At 42.9% G+C, this 17116-nt stretch overlaps 1 protein-coding gene across 2 annotated transcripts in view; it reads right to left on the minus strand.

Annotated features, from left to right (window-relative positions):
* Nucleotides 1-17116, minus strand: part of SCN11A (sodium voltage-gated channel alpha subunit 11) — a 139377-nt gene that overhangs the window by 52511 nt on the left and 69750 nt on the right. For both annotated transcript variants that reach the window (XR_015150939.1, XM_086365978.1), the window contains 7 exons: nt 15995-16174; nt 15167-15230; nt 7479-7620; nt 6696-6893; nt 5626-5799; nt 1725-1854; nt 499-737 (listed from right to left, as the gene is read on the minus strand). Coding sequence is in view for 1 of the 2 variants with exons in the window: in XM_086365978.1 (XP_086222104.1) it covers nt 499-737; nt 1725-1854; nt 5626-5799; nt 6696-6893; nt 7479-7620; nt 15167-15230; nt 15995-16174 (1127 nt within the window). In the remaining variant the exon portion in view is untranslated. The remainder of the gene's footprint in view (nt 1-498; nt 738-1724; nt 1855-5625; nt 5800-6695; nt 6894-7478; nt 7621-15166; nt 15231-15994; nt 16175-17116) is intronic.

A 17116-nucleotide genomic window follows, 5' to 3' on the forward strand; every position in this document is an offset into this window, starting at 1 on the left:
GAAGATTCCACATGCCACGGAGCAACTAAGCTCATGAGCCACAACTACTGAGCCCACGTGCCCAGAGCCTGTGCTCAGCAGCAAGGGCAGCCCCCACTTCTCACCACATCGAGAAGCCTAGGCACTGCAACAAAGAGGAGCCCCCACTCACTACAGCTAGAGAAAGCTGAAGAGCAAAGCACAGCCAAAACAGAAAAAAGAAGATGTCTACTTGCTTCTGTCTTACCAGTGAATGAATCTTTAGTCATCCATTAGATGACTAAAGACATACCTTAACTAGAGCGTGAACCATACTAGACATACCACACTAGAGAGTGAACAGGGGCCCATTGAAAGTTACTGAAATGGGTAAAAATACAATTCTAACAGTCATTTTTTCCCTCTACTCCACCTAAGAGGACCAAAGACCCATGTTAGGTTAGACCATGCACAAAATAGCTAGACTTGCAAGAGTCATAATTCAAAGTTTGAAATACGTTCCGTATTTTTAAAAATTACCAAGTTCCCTGTGTACAATATATTCTCAAAATTCTGGTCCATTTTGTAATGCTCCATGGCCAAGAAGACAGTGTTGATTATGATGCAGATGGTGATGGCCAGTTCAGTAAAAGGATCAGTCATCACGGTTCTCAGGACCTTCTTAATGTCTAGCCACCAGGGGCTACAGTCCCACACGAGGTATCTGGATGCCAGATTTTCCCCACATGGGAGGCAAGGCTCCTGTGATTTTTCTTGTTCTGGAGAAGAAGAATGAAAAAGCACTTGAGGAGTTGGCTCTGCGCCAGTCTGGCTGCTCTTTGCCCGTGTGTCCTTCTTCCCTCTTCCCTGGCATCTTCTGTGCTACAACATGATCAGTCAAGAAGAGTACTGATGTGTGGCTAAAAAGGTTTCCCACACTGAGCTTTCATGTGGCATAGTCAAGTACAGGTCTTTATATGTACACTGAGCACCTAGGAACAGGGCTGCACTGTCAGAGATACAGATGGGGAAGTCAACACTGACTGGCTATGAACCTTATGTCTAGTTACGTTCACCCAAGGCGGACCAAGGTGATGGCTATACCAGAGCACAGGAAGCTTCCAGGGCCCAGGGGAAAGGGAGATATTCAGGCAGGGCCATCTATAAGCATGAAACAAAAGGCATGCAATCAGTTAATTTCAGGTCAGAAAAGGCACCCTGATTTCCACACAATGTTAGGGCTTCATGAGGGGACTCAGAAGTGCTAAGAACCCGTTTAACCCCATTCTTGCTAGCACCTGAGTCCTGCCCTTGAACACCAACCCCTCAGTTTGGTCCCCGGTTACCTGTGGTTATCAGGTCCCTCAGATGGTACCAGCCTGTATGCACAGGTCTTCTTCTATGTTCATGACAGATTCCTATTCTAACTTCAATGACAACTGTCACCTCCTGGAAACTTCTATGTTTTCTCTCCTTTGGCTGACTATCATTGTCACTGAAACCTCCTGTGACTGTGTGGCCTGAACAGGAAGTCTTCTTGGTGCTCTTGGTCCCACCATTACCCAAGGGGCAGCTCAGGGTGGGCCCACGGGGAAGGCCTGCTTCTTAAAAGCCATGTTGCTCACATGCTCCAAAGAAGCACTGGGAGTCACTGTGCAGAAGTACCCATGGTGGGTTGCAGAGGGCTTCTAGGGAGCTGGAGAGAGGGAGAAGGGAAGGACATCATTGAACTTAGGCTCCCCCTTGGCCTGGGAGGCACAACTTACCCTGCATGGTAATAGTAAGGATGCTGACAGCACTCAGCGCTCTCTGCCTTTGGAAGGAGTCTCCGTGCTCATCACAGTGGTCCACTGACAGATTCTGGGACAGTCGTTTGGTTTGCTCAAGGAGGTGTGGCTGTAAGAGAAGGCATGATGGACCTTCTGAGGGAAGGGGCGGCCTCTCCTCAAAACTTCACAAACTTTGTTTCAATGCCACATGCAGTGAAGATGCTCAACTCACTTCAACTTCATTGCATGCCAAAGGTTCAATTTTCTTAATTCACATTTAATACATAAGAGGAATATGGGTTGAACATTCATATTTTTATGTATACACATTTCTAGAGTCTAGAGTCATATCTACAGAAACATTTATTTCTCTGTGTTTTATTCATTGTCAACAAAAAGCAAAAAACAAATTTACAAAAACCAATGCACAATGGTTTGGGGTATGAAAGCAATAAAAAGTGTAATTTAGAAACAATGCTTCCAAGGGGCAGAAGTGGGGGATAAATTCAGAAAGGTGAATTGAGGCCAGACGGTGAAATGCCTCGAGCGGCTGTCTAAATAGATTTTGAAACAGACAGTAACTCAGACTTTCCTAGTGTTCCGGGGGTTAAGACTCTGCGCTTCTAATGCAAGGGGCATGGGTTCGGTCCCTGCTGGGGAACCAAGATCCCACATGCTATGTGGCAAAAATACCAAAAACAGACAATGAAAAACCCCAAAACAAAACAAAAAAATTTTGTAACTAAGAAGGACAGTCATATAAATATCACAAAATCCTTATAGTAGTAAACTTCAGGTACTCTTTCAGGCTGTGTCTAAGAGTTTATTGATTTTCACCTTATCGAAAATTCTAAAGTATCTAGAAATTAAAAGACATAACCTCATAAACCTTCAGCTATCCAGAAAACTCAGGTATTTTTAATTACTTATTCCCCCAAAAGTTCTGACCAACCATGGCCTTATAGGGAACTAGTGAAAAGCTGTTCTAAAGGCAGCCTGTAGTCTTGAAATAGCCATTTCTTATTCTATTAAGAGTTAAAGGGAAAAGACATTTTAGGTTAAGAATGAGGAAAAACTTCCAAAATATTAAAAAATACATGCAATTTCTTGACTATGCTGTGAAGTGACAGCAAAGAAGCCTAGTCTAAACCATGGGATCTTACCCTGTCACTCCACCAGGGAACTGCTCATAGCAGTGGGGCAAGTCCGTCCATCTACTTCAAAGGCCCCTGAACTCCCTTTCCCCGTTTCAGGCTCAGATATGCACACCCACTTTCTGCCTCCTTCATCTTTCCACTACCTCAGGAAGGAGGCTCTAGCCATTATTCCCTGGCCTGTATCTCCTACATCTTCCTCTCTTCTGATTTCTCTTCTCCAGGATTAAAACATGTTCAAACATCCCCCACCTTAAATAAGATTTTTTTTTTTCTATATCACATCCTCTCATAGCTTCTTTTCTGCATATCCCACTGCCTAAACAATAGCCTGGCTTGAATGCCCCATGTTGTTGCTCAGTCCCTAGTCATGTCGCACTCTTTGCAACCCCATGGACTGTAGTACACCAGGCTTCCCTGCCCTTCACTATCCCCCAGAGTTTACTTAAAGCATGTCCATTAAGTCAGTGATGTTATCCAACTATCTCATCCTCTGTCACCCTCTTCTCCTCCTTCCCTCAATCTTTCCCAGCATCAGGGTCTTTCCCAATAAGTTGGTGCTTTGCATCAGGTGGCCAAAGTACTGGAGCTCCAGCATCAGTCCTTCTAATGAATATTCAGGGTTGATTTCCTTTAGGACTGACTGACTTCACCTCCTTGCTGTCCAAGGAACTCTCAAGAGTCTTATTTAGCACCACAATTCAAAAGCATCAATTCTTTGGTGCTCAGCCTTCTTTATGGTCTAATTCTCACATCCAAACATGACTACTGGAAAAATCATTTGTGTGCTAGCTAAGTCACTTCAGTTGTGTTCAACTCTTTGCAACCCTGTGGACTGTAGCCCATCAGGCTCCTCTGTCCATGGGATTCTCCAGGCAAGAACACTGGAGTGGGTTGCCACGCCCTCCTCCAGGGGAATCTTCCCGACCCAGGGATCAAACCCACATCTCTTCCATCTCCTGCACTGGAAGGCACGTTCTTTACTAGCACCACCAGGGAAGCCCTTAGCTTTGACTTCATGGACCTTTGTCAGCAAAGTGATGTCTCTGCTTTTTAATATGCTGGCTAGGCTTGCCATATCTTTTCTTTCAAGAAGCAGGCATCTTTTAATTTCATGGCTGCAGTCACCATCCGCAGTGATTTTGGAGCACAAGAAAATAAAATCTGTCACTGTTTCTACTTTCCCCCCATCTATTTGCTGTGAAGTGATGGGAGCAGATAGCATTATCTTAGTTTTTTTAATGTTGAGTTTTAAGCCAGCTCTTTCACTCTCCTCTTTCACTCTCTTAGGCATCTCAAAATTGGTATGTGCATAACTTAACTTGCCATCTTCCTCGGCCCCCAGAACATGCTCTCTGCTCATCTCAGTACAAATCAGCTACCCAAGCCATAAACTGGCATCATCCCCACCCTCATCATTCCCACCCTCTGCATATAATCACTTGCCAAATCTTTTCCTCTGTAGATCCACTGTAACCTGTTCATCTCTCTTCATCCTCACTGCCCAAACCATAGTTGAAGCCACTTCCACCTCTTACCTGGATCATTGCAACAGCTTCTTAACTGGTGGCCTCCAGTCTCACCCTCCTCCAATCCCCTCTCTTCGATGAATCCAGGATTTCCACAAAGTAAATCTGGTCTTTATCACTCTTCTGCTTAAAACCTTTCCATACTGCTTATCCCTTGCATATAGGGTAAAGAATGAACTCCTTGGCTTGGCTTCAAGGCCTTTTACAAGGGTCCACATCTTACCACTAGAACCTCTTGCCATCATCCCCACCAACCACACACACACACACACACACTAGAACCTCTTGCCACCATCCCCACCAACCACACACACACACGTGTGTGTGTGAGTGTGCACGTGCACATTTTCTACTAGGTCATGTTCTGCTCTCCTTTGCTTCCAGGCCTATGCATGTGCTATTCTCTCTGCATGTGGAGCTTCATTCTTCCTTTAACCTGGCTAATTCATCCTTTCAGCTTACACACTGCTTCCTCTAGGAACTTTTTTCTGATCCCCTGCTCTTTTCCCAGTCCCCATCAAGTCTGGGGCTGGTGGTCTGAAACAGATGTTATTGTTGGTCCCATCCACACATCCTTGGGCTTTCTTTGGAAACCCAAATAACTGTCACCCTAACACATAGCAAGTCATAAATTATTGTTTCCTGACTCCAGAAGTCTTGATCCAATGATAGACCAAAGGTAGTGTATAAATAGTGCCCTCAGTCCAAGGAGATTACACTGACTTAATAACGCACATTAATTGACCACCTTCTCTTCCATGTATCACTTCTCCCCTCCTTTTGCAGTACTTCCTGTGATCACTTCCCAAATAATCTACTTGTGCTCTAACATCTCTAACATTTGCCTTGGAGGAAATAAACACTGCCCCTAAGACATTGCTCCTGCTCTGCTCTCCCTGTGCCCATCATGCTGGTCATCACACTGAACAGTAAGTGCCTTGTTGGCACTGTGCCTACATTATTAGATGTCTGTGTTATATATCCCGTGTATCTCCAGTACCTACTCCAGTGCCAAATAAACACTGTTAACACTTTAAACAGATATTTGTAAATAAATGGATAACTGGATAGACCCATGGATGCAGGGAAGTATGTGCAAATGGATGAATGAATAAATGACTGACTGACTGAATGAATCCTTTCAATTAGATTGACAACTTGACCTGTCCCCCTGAGCAGTGCTCAAATATCATAAATTATTTGGCCAAAACTTGCCTTTTTTGAAGAATCTTCATCAGAATCTGATCCTGGAATCTGGTCTTTCCCAGACTTTCTTAAAAAGAAGGATTTTCTTTTCTTACTACCAAATAGCTTTCTCTTCTTTGGGGAAAAAGATGATGCTTCAAGGGAATTAAGTGAACTTCTGTCAATTCCCATGGCAACCAGAGCCTTAGAAAGTGAACAAAAGCAATTAATGAACAGATCACACTTCTCATAGAACACTGCAAACGAATTCCACCTTGGTGAGCATTCTCCCCTCTCTTCTGGTAGCACTGGACCATTTCAACTGCAAATTGCCCAACTGGAGTATGCTATCTTTACCATTGTTTATGTGGGGAATGTGTCCTGTTTGTTCACAATATTGCAGCCCTTGAAGGCAGCGTTGACTCTTCAATATCTCTGTGCCACCAACCCTTAGCACAGTGTCCTGTATGTGCTAGGTACTCACGAAATGTCTGTGTTTAATGATGCAGATATCAAGCACTTAAGAGGGGTTTCCTCCTGACAAATCTCTGCAGAGGATGAGAAAAAGCATAAAACATGATCCCTGCCTTGAAATCTTAAAACTGAATCTTGAGCTCTAAGAACCGGGAAAAACAAAATCAAGATTCCAGGGAAACAATAAGAAGGGCCTGTAAATATAACAGGAATTACAAGAGAGGAGAGATGATCATGACTGTCATCTCTACAGCCATCATGATTGCTTTCCAAACACTCTCAAGCAAAGTCCCTGGACACAAACATCTTCAGCTTCCCACAAGAAAGCCTAGAGAAGAGCCTTCCTTTTCACACACATGTATCTAGCCAGCAATTTTGGATCTGTCTTTGAAGGCTCATGTTCAGAAAGCCAAAGATCATCAAAATCCCTTTCTCAAGAGCCCTGTTCCTGGGCATCTTTGTGAGAGACTGTAGCAGAGCCAGCTGCAAGGGGCTTAAAAATTCTCAGAAAATCACTAGTTGGGAAAGCACTGTACAGGCCTTGTACAGAAACCTTAAGTGTCAGACCCCACAGCCTCTGGGATGCCCCCAAGCAGACCCCATTAACAGATATCATGTGCCCCTACCTCCTTCTCCTCCTTCAACAGCTGCTGGGCTTCCTGAAACATCTTCTCCTTGGCTTCTGTTTCAGCAGCTACATTCTTGTTCTGTTCCTCATAAGTCATGGTGACAACAGCCAGGGTTAAGTTAACCAAGTAGAAAGAGCCCAGGAAGATGACCACCACAAAGAAGAGGACCGAGATGAGCCCTGAGGTACGCACGGTCTGCAAGGGACAGAACACACAGGGTGACTTCACCTGGAGCAGAGATTAGACAGTAGTAATTGGTCTCTCCCCAGCCCTGATTGGCTCAGCTGCCCACAACCTCATCTATTGCCTCCCCCACCAACTGGAGCTTCTGATGCTCTGTCCCTCAGTAAGGAAATACCATCTGTACGTTCACACAGAAGTCCTAGTGACTTGACTGTGACTTTCTCATGGGTATTTGTGTTTTTTACATAAAAATGGCAAGAGAGAGCAATGCAGCATGAAGGCTGAAGTACTAGTGGTGGAACTGCAGTCAGTGGGGAATCTGGTGAGGGCTGATATTTCTAGGAAGAGTTTTTTGTACTCTTCTTCCAGATATCACATTTATAGTCTTTTTGATGTTTCTAATGGAATTCTAAAAAGAGAATTTAACAGTACAATTGTTAAGGATAAAAAATACATGACAAAGTTGAAGGAGAGATGGTTGGTTATAAATAAACGATAGATAAGTGGTGGAAAGGGAGAGAGGGAGGCAGGGAAGCAGGGGGTGGTAGAGGGAGGTAGAGAGAGGGGGGCGGGAAACAGAATGAATAAATAAATAACCTGTCGATAAAGCTTCTCCCAGGAATCTTGGGTCATAAGCCGGAACATGGCAAGAAAAGACCAGCCAAAGTTGTCAAAATTTGTGTAGTTATAGTCAGGATTTTTGTGGCTATCTCTGCATTCATATTGTTCAGGACAAGCCCTAGATATTGGAAACAAAGGAACAGAGAAAGAATTACATACTCTGCAGCCGGGTTCCCCCCACCACACACACACCCTGCCCAGGGCACTGGTTCTTCCAAGAACAATGAGCTTACACTCAAAACCCCTAGGTGAAGAGAACATTTGTAGAGTGTCATCCCTTATCTTCCAAACCTCCTAGTCTATGTCTAAACATGGGTATTCATAGTCTCTTCTCAAACAGATTGATTAGAAAGTTCACATTGGCAGTTTTTCATTAAAAAATGAAGCGTAGTGACTTAGTGAACAATTTACAGTTAAAAAAAAAAAAAAGGAATACAATGAATTGATGTCTCTCTCCCCAGATACCTAGTCCCACGTTCTAAAGGCACAAATAAGCAGTTACTTTATTAATTTTCCAGAAGCCTTCTATGACTATAAAAGCACATGTCTATCAATATATATCTTCTATAATACATGAACATGATCATTCTTTGAAGACTCTCTTGCACTTTGCTTTTTTTCATGGAATGATACTGACTGGAGGTCTTTCCATATCAGCATACAAGGAAATGTCTCATTTTCTGTGTGTCTTACATTTTTTGGATTTTTATAAATGTTTTGCTAATGCTGAATATTTAGATTACAATTGTTATCAGCCCCCTATTATTACAAACATTTGGGTTTTACTTTAAAAACAGTAGATATCTTGCATATGGGTCTTGCCCACATCACCAAAACACACCTCACTGAGTGCATTTATCAAATACACTAAGAATATGTACTTTTTTAGTTTGAAATATAGCATTCTTATCAAAGTAACACATGCTGTGGTTTTAAAAACTCAAATGGCACCACAAAGCTTGTAATAAAAACCACTCCAGCATTCTTCAACTGTCATTTATATACCCCCAATTCAACAACTTTTAGCTCTTTCAGGTCCATATCTCTAAATATGGTGCTTTTACTGGGAGGAGATCAAGATGGCAGAGGAGAAGGATGCTGAACTCACCTCCCCCAGTGAATACATCAAAAATAGGTCTAGGGTGGGATGATTTGGAAGAATGGCATTGAAATATGTATAATATCATATATGAAACGAATCACCAGTCCAGGTTCAATGCATGAGACAGGATGCTTGGGGCTGGTGCACTGGGATGACCCAGAGGGATGGTACGGGGAGGAAGGTGGGAGGGGGGTTCAGGATGGGGAACACGTGTACACCCATGGCGGATTCATGTTGATGTATGGCAAAACCAATACAATCAGTTCAGTTCATTTCAGTCGCTCAGTCGTGTCTGACTCTTTGCGACCCCATGAATTGCAGCACGCCAGGCCTCCCTGTCTATCACCAACTCCCGGAGTTCACTCAGACTCATGTCCATTGAGTCAGTGATGACATCCAGCCATCTCATCCTCTGTCGTCCCCTTCTCCTCCTGCCCCCATCCCTCCCAGCATCAGAGTCTTTTCCAATGAGTCAGCTCTTCGCATGAGGTGGCCAAAGTACTGGAGTTTCAGCTTCAGCATCATTCCCTCCAAAGAAATCCCAGGGCTGATCTCCTTCAGAATGGACTGGTTGGATCTCCTTGCAGTCCAAGGGACTCTCAAGAGTCTTCTCCAACACCACAGTTCAAAAGCATCATTTCTTCGGTGCTCAGCCTTCTTCACAGTCCAACTCTCACATCCATACATGACCACAGGAAAAACCATAGCCTTGACTAGACGAACCTTTGTTGGAAAAGTAATGTCTCTGCTTTTGAATATGCTATCTAGGTTGGTCATAACTTTCCTTCCAAGGAGTAAGCGTCTTTTAATTTCATGGCTGCAGTCACCATCTGCAGGGATTTTGGAGCCCAAAAAAATAAAGCCTGACACTGTTTCCACTGTTTCTCCATCTATTTCCCATGAAGTGATGGGACCGGATGCCATGATCTTCGTTTTCTGAATGTTGAGCTTTAAGCCAACTTTTTCACTCTCCACTTTCACTTTCATCAAAAGGCTTTTGAGTTCCTCTTCACTTTCTGCCATAAGGGTGGTGTCATCTGCATATCTGAGGTTATTGATATTTCTCCCGGCAATCTTGATTCCAACTTGTGTTTCTTCCAGTCCAATGTTTCTCATGATGTACTCTGCATATAAGTTAAATAATCAGGGTGACAATATACAACCTTGACGTACTCCTTTTCCTATTTGGAACCAGTCTGTTGTTCCATGTCCAGTTCTCACTGTTGCTTCCTGACCTGCATACAGATTTCTCAAGAGGCAGGTCAGGTGGTCTGGTATTCCCATCTCTTTCAGAATTGTCCACAGTTTATTGTGATCCACACAGTCAAAGGCTTTGGCACAGTCAATAAAGCAGAAATAGATGTTTTTCTGGAACTCTCTTGCTTTTTCCATGATCCAGCGGATGTTGGCAATTTGATCTCTGGTTCCTCTGCTTTTTCTAAAACCAGCTTGGACATCAGGAAGTTCACGGTTCACATATTTCTGAAGCCTGGCTTGGAGAATTTTGAGCATTACTTTACTAGCGTGTGAGATGAGTGCAATTGTGTGGTAGTTTGAGCATTCTTTGGCATTGCCTTTCTTTGGGATTGGAATGAAAACTGACCTTTTCCAGTCCTGTGGCCACTGCTGAGTTTTCCAAATTTGCTGGCATATTGAGTGCAGCACTTTCACAGCATCATCTTTCACAATTTGAAATAGCCCAACTGGAATTCCATCACCTCCACTAACTTTGTTCGTAGTGATGCTTTCTAAGGCCCACTTGACTTCACATTCCAGGATGTCTGGCTCTAGGTTAGTGATCACACCATCGTGATTATCTAGGTCGTGAAGATCTTTTTTGTTTGTACAGTTCTTCTGTGTATTCTTGCCACCTCTTCTTAATATCTTCTGCTTCTGTTAGGTCCATACCATTTCTGTCCTTTATCGAGCTCATCTTTGCATGAAATGTTCCCTTGGTATCTCTAATTTTCTTGAAGAGATCCCTAGTCTTTCCCATTCTATTGTTTTCCTCTATTTCTTTGCATTGATCGCTGAGGAAGGCTTTCTTATCTCTTCTTGCTATTCTTTGGAACTCTGCATTCAGATGCTTATATCTTTCCTTTTCTCCTTTGGTTTTCACTTCTCTTCTTTTCACAGCTATTTGTAATGCCTCCCCAGACAGCCATTTTGCTTTTTTGCATTTCTTTTCCATGGGGATGGTCTTGATCCCTGTCTCTTGCACAATGTCACGAACCTCAGTCCATAGTTCATCAGGCACTCTATCTATCAGATCTAGGCCCTTAAATCTATTTCTCACTTCCACTGTATAATCATAAGGGATTTGATTTAGGTCATACCTGAATGGTCTAGTGGTTTTCCCTACTTTCTTCAATTTCAGTCTGAATTTGGCAATAAGGAGTTCATGATCTCAGCCACAGTCAGCTCCTGGTCTTGTTTTTGTTGACTGTATAGAGCTTCTCCATCTTTGGCTGCAAAGAATATAATCAATCTGATTTTGGTGTTGATCATCTGGTGATGTCCATGTGTAGAGTCTTCTCTTGTGTTGTTGGAAGAGGGTGTTTCTATGACCAGTGCATTTTCTTGGCAAAACTCTATTAGTCTTTGCCCTGCTTCATTCCATATTCCAAGGCCAAATTTGCCTGTTACTCCAGGTGTTTCTTGACTTCCTATTTTTGCATTCCAGTCCCCTATAATGAAAAGGACATCTTTTTTGGGTGTTAGTTCTAAAAGGTCTTGTAGGTCTTCATAGAACCGTTCAACTTCAGCTTCTACAGCGTTACTGGTTGGGGCATAGACTTGGATTACTGTGATATTGAATGGTTTGCCTTGGAAACGAACAGAGATCATTCTATCGTTTTTGAGATTGCATCCAAGTATTGCATTTTGGACTCTTTTGTTGACCATGATGGCTACTCCATTTCTTCTGAGGGATTCCTGCCCACAGTAGTAGATATAATGGTCATCTGAGTTAAATTCACCCATTCCAGTCCATTTTAGTTCGCTGATTCCTAGAATGTCGACATACAATATTGTAAAGTAATTAGCCTCCAATAAAATAAATAAATTTATTTAAAAAGTTAGGTCTACATGTGGAGCAATTCTCAATGAAACAAACTGGACACTAGCAGTAAACTGGATATAAGAGTCTAAAGAAAGATCCACACAGAGTCAGGTAGGAAGGGAGGGGAAGCAATTAGGTTGGGACTCACACCCGTAGGAAGGGACACAGAAGAAAGGGATATCAGAGGCTCAGAGATCCTTCCTGGGGGGTAAAGGGTTTGAATATCATCCTGGGCAGGCCAGCCCTAGGGTCTAACACTAGGACAAAAAGTTCCCTTAGCTGGTTTGAAATCTAGTGGGATTTACAGGAGGGCTATAACAAACTGAGACTCTGCTCACAAGGACATACACATGTTTGCTTAATCTCAGGAATAAGGTAGATGCCTACTCTCACCACTTCTATTTAACTTGATATTGGAAGTCCTAGCCATAGCAATCAGCCAAAAATAAGAAATGAAAGGCATCCAAATTGGAAGAAAAGGGACTTCCCAGGTGGTCCAGTGGCTAAGACTCTACATTCCCAATGCAGGGGGCCCAGGTTTAGTCCCTGGTCAAGGGAAGTAGATCCCATGTGCCACAATCAAGAATTCACATGCCACAAGAAAGATGGAAGACCCCTAATTAAACATAAAAGCTTTTGCACAGCAAAGGAAACCATAACATTAGTTGCTCAATCATGTCTGACTCTGCAATCCCATAGACTGTAGCCCACCAGGCTCCTCTGTCCATGGAATTCTCTAGGCAAGAATATTGGAGTGGGTAGCCATTTCCTTCTCCAGGGGATTGTCCAGACCAAGGATCAAACCCAGGTCTCCTGTGGCCTTTACCATCTGAGCTACCAGGGAAGCCCAAGATGAAAAGACAACCCTCAGAATGGGAGAAAATAATTGCAAATGAAGCAACCGACAAAGGATCAATCTCCAAAATATACAAGCAGCTCAGGAAGCTCAGTATCAGAAAAACAAACAACCCAGTCAAAAATGGGCAAAAGATCTAAACAGACATTTCTCCAAAGAAGACATACAGATGGCTAATAAACACATGAAAAATGCTCAGCATCACTTACTATGGGAGAAATGCAAATCAAAACTACAGTGCGGTATTACCTCATACAGTCAAAATGGCCATCATCAAAAAATCTACAAACGATGCTGGAGAGGATGTGAAGAAAAGAGAACCCTCTTGCACTGTTGGTAGGAATGTAAATTGGTAACAGCCACTATGGAGAACAGTATGGAGATTTCTTAAAAAACTAGGAATAAAAGTACCATATGACCCAGCTAGCCTACTACTGGATATATACCCTGAGAAAACCATTCTAAAAAACACATGTACCCCAGTGTTCATTGCAGCACTATTTACGTAGCCAGGACATGAAAGCAACCTAGATGTCTATTGACAGATGAACAGATAAAGAAGTTGTGGTACATATAGACAATGGAATATTACTCAGCCATAAAAAGGAGTGAATTTGAATCAGTTCTAATGAGATGGATGAAACTAGAGCTTTTTATAGAGAGTGAAGTAAGTCAGAAAGAGAAATGCAAGTATCATACATAATGTATCTATATGATCTAGAAAATCTACAAAAATGGTACCGATGAACCTATTTGTAGGGCAGGAATAGAGACACAGACATAGAGAACATACTAGTGGACACAGTGGGGGAAGGAGAGGGGGGGAATAATTGAGAGAGTAGCATTGAAACATATAATTACCATATGTAAAACAGATAGCTAGCAGGAATTTCCTGTATGACACCTGGAGCTCAACCTGGTGCTCTGTGATAACCTAGAGGGGTGGGATGGGGTGGGAAGTGGGAGGGAGGTTGAAGAGAAAGGAAACATATGTATAGCTATGGCTGATTCATGCTTATGTATGGCAGAAACCAACACAACACTAGAAAGTAATTATACTCCAATTAAAAATAAATAATATATATTTTTTAAAGATGGAAGATCCTGTGTGACACAACTAAGATCCGGCGCAGCCAAATAAATAAATATTCAAATTGGAAGGGAAGAAGTAAAACTGTCACTATTTGCAAATGATATGATACTACAGATAGAAAATTAAAGTCTCCATCAAGAAAACTGTTTAGAACTAATAAATGAATTCAGTAAAATTTTAGGAATCAAGATTCAGAAATCTGTTGCATTTTATATACTAAAAATGAACTGTAGGCATATATGTCCTCTTGACGACCATTCTAGAGAGCTCAACAAACCTTGTATTAGATTATAGTCTAATATGTCTAATAAGTCTGACCTAATCAGAACCTGTGACCACTACAAGACTTCCCTAATTTTACAGACAGCGTTACATCTCTGTTATTTCTCTCTGTATTTACACTCATCACACTTTCAAGAATTTACTGTACATCGCTCTTCCCTGAAAGATGTCAGTTTCAAGAGGGCAGCACTCCTTTATATGTACTTGGATTCCTAGGACCTAAGACAGAGTTTGGCATGCTGTTGGCCCTTGATACATATTTGTTATTGATAAATGAATGTAGTCTATTTCATCAGAGTGCCTAGCATATTATCTTAATTTGAAATACACTCAGACTTCCCTGGTGATAAGGAGATAAGAATAGCCTACCAATGCAGGGAACATGGGTTCAATCTCTGGTCTGGAAAGATCCCACATGCTGAGGGGCAACTAAAGCCCATGCGCCACAACTAGTGAGCCCACTCTCTAGAGCCTGGGAGTGCAACCAGTGAGATCCCTGTGCTCCAACCACTGAAGGCCATGCATCCTAGAGCTGCACACCACAACTACTGAGCCTGTGTGCTGCAACTCCTGGAGCCTAAGCACCTACAGCCTGCGCTCTGTGACAAGAGAAGTCACTGCATTGAGAAGCCCGCACACCACAATTAGACAATAGCCCTGCAAACCACAACTAGAGAAAGCCCATGCACAGCAGTGAAGATCCAAGGAAACCAAAAGAAAACAACATCATCAGAAAGAAACACACTCAATAAATCTTCACAGAATCTCTCAACTCAGAGGACTACTAGAATAAGGAAGGATATCCCCAGAGGGCTACTAGCTGCTGAGGTGAATGTGTATGAACACACATAAAATAGTGTGGGCAATCAGGGGCAGTGGTGGTCACAGATCAACAAATAGAAGATGTATGCTGAGATGTCTTGTGTCAGGGCCATGTCATTGATCAGTAAATAGGTCTAAATGGGGCTTTCAGTCACAATATCCTTTCTGACCTTTGATGGTCTTGCATATCCACTCCATAAAGTTGAAATATCACTATGTTTTCACTAGGTTTCTTACCAGATACAAATTCAACATAATTTGGGGGAGAGTACAGTTCTAGACATTGGGAAATAATTTCTAATTTAGTAATGCATGTCAAAATTTGTTCAGACACTTGAAATAATCAGTGGTGTTTGAGGACTATCACCACTGTTTGCATAAGTCATTAGATGAAGACTGTTTGCCACATCACTCCAAATAGATAGAATGAAGAATATAAACATCTTACCTGTTGCCCATCCACATGCCACACATTTTGAATTCAGTGGACTCTTCCTTTTTAAAGCAATAGTCTGAGGGGGGAAAGAATTATAAACTCAGGTTGAAAAAAATAACACTGAAAGGAAAGAGAATAGCAAATATGCCAAATTATGCTAGAAAAAGATGGTCCATAATCTTCCAAAATGATCAAGGTGATCAAAGTGATCCCAATGAAATGATCCAGAGAGAAACTAGAGCCTAAGCCCTCAGGATGATGCAAGAAAAGAAGAGGGAGAAGGAGAAGGAAGGAGAAATAAGAGGAGGAAGCAGTGACACGATAACCACTTTGCTTCTCAGTACATAGAACTGAACCAGAGACCACCCTTGGGAGAAGCTGGACACAGGGTCAGCCCATGAGAAGCTCAAAAACCAAGACAGACGTGGAGAAAGTATGGCCACATGAAATTCAGGACACATGAAATTGATACAGGGTTGACCTCAGAGTGGAGAGGGGGCAACATAAAAGGAGCAACATCACTGAAGAAAATACTTGGGTAGAGGGAGGCACTGTGGGAAGTTGCTGGTCTCCTTTGACCAAAGCCAGGCACTCTGAAGGCATCTGTAAAATGTGACAAGGAAGTGGGCGGATATGAAAGCTGACACCACTGTTATAGATGTGCAACTTCAGGCTTTTCCTTCTCCATGAAAATCCAGAGAAGGAGGCAGTTCTCTAAGAAATTCACCTGCCCACATGAGAATCCTAGAGGACTCATAACACAGACCGATAGATAGTACAAGTGGGGATAAATAAAAAGTAACCATGCACAAACCAAGAAGTGAACGGTGGGGTGTTTACCTTGATAGTAATCTTGATAGTGATGTTTACAGGAATTACTGACACATTTGTACGTCAGATTTCCCATGAAGAGCTGCTGACCTACCAGGGCGAAGATGCTGAGGCAAAAGAGAGCCAGGATCATCACATCGACAAGCTTCTTCACAGAGTGCAGCAAGGCCCCAACAATGACCTTCAAACCTGAGGAAGAAAACAGGTGTGGGGAGAAGACCCCTACTCACACACGCACTTAGGACACAGGCAAGGAACAGTAAGGCTTCCCAAGTCGTTTGATTGCAGGCTGGCATTGGAAACTAACCTGACCTGGAATTCTGAAGCTGAAAGTTCTAGTTCCGACTCTGTACCTTAAAAGCTATTTGCCATCAGAGCCGTCCACTGGTCTAGGACTTGACCTCTTTATCCCGCCCTATAGATGCCACAGGGTTGCTCTGAAGGGCAAGTGAGAAAACTCTGAGCAGAAACTTGCCACAAAGACATAAGCTATAACTTGATGACAGCTGTGCAGTCACTTCCCTGACTGGGGGTCACAGGCAACATTAATGCCAAAGTGAAGAACTGAAGCTGCATTTAACATTTGGTAGCTACTGCCTACAGTAACACACACAAGGCGCCTGGAGATATGGCTAAATTGGCGGGTGGGGGGTGGCTGCAAAGAAAGCTGGAAGAGGGAGCTCTGCCTGAACCCCAATCATGAAGATGTCTGAGGGAAAAAACTCAGATTACTACTTATAATCAGGGCTTTTTAAAAATTCATTCAAGAAATATTTACCAAGCACCTTCAAGGTCCATGATACAGTGTTTGGCTGCCAGAGTTACAAAATAAAAAGGACACAGTCAGGCAGTGTGTTGATAAATGTTTAAAAATCAGCTTTCTGCAGAGAGGGGAGGACACAGGGAGAGTCCCCCTCTGCAGCATTTACAAAGGCCCTGGTTTGCTACATTCTGGAGTGTGGACCCTTCTCCTCCCTCCACACACCCCTCTCCTGGTTTGCTCAATTCTTGAGTGTGGATCCTTCTCCCTCCACACACCCTTCTCCTGGTTTGCTACATTCTGGAGTGTAGACCCTTTTCCTCCCTCCATGCACCCCTCTCCTGCAGCTGCTTTCAAGCCACCACCGTGAC

This window comes from Bos grunniens, chromosome 22 (assembly GCF_055505025.1).
Source record: "Bos grunniens cultivar Pamir isolate PY7600 chromosome 22, Bosgru_T2T1.0, whole genome shotgun sequence".
NCBI classification, from domain to species: domain Eukaryota; kingdom Metazoa; phylum Chordata; class Mammalia; order Artiodactyla; family Bovidae; genus Bos; species Bos grunniens.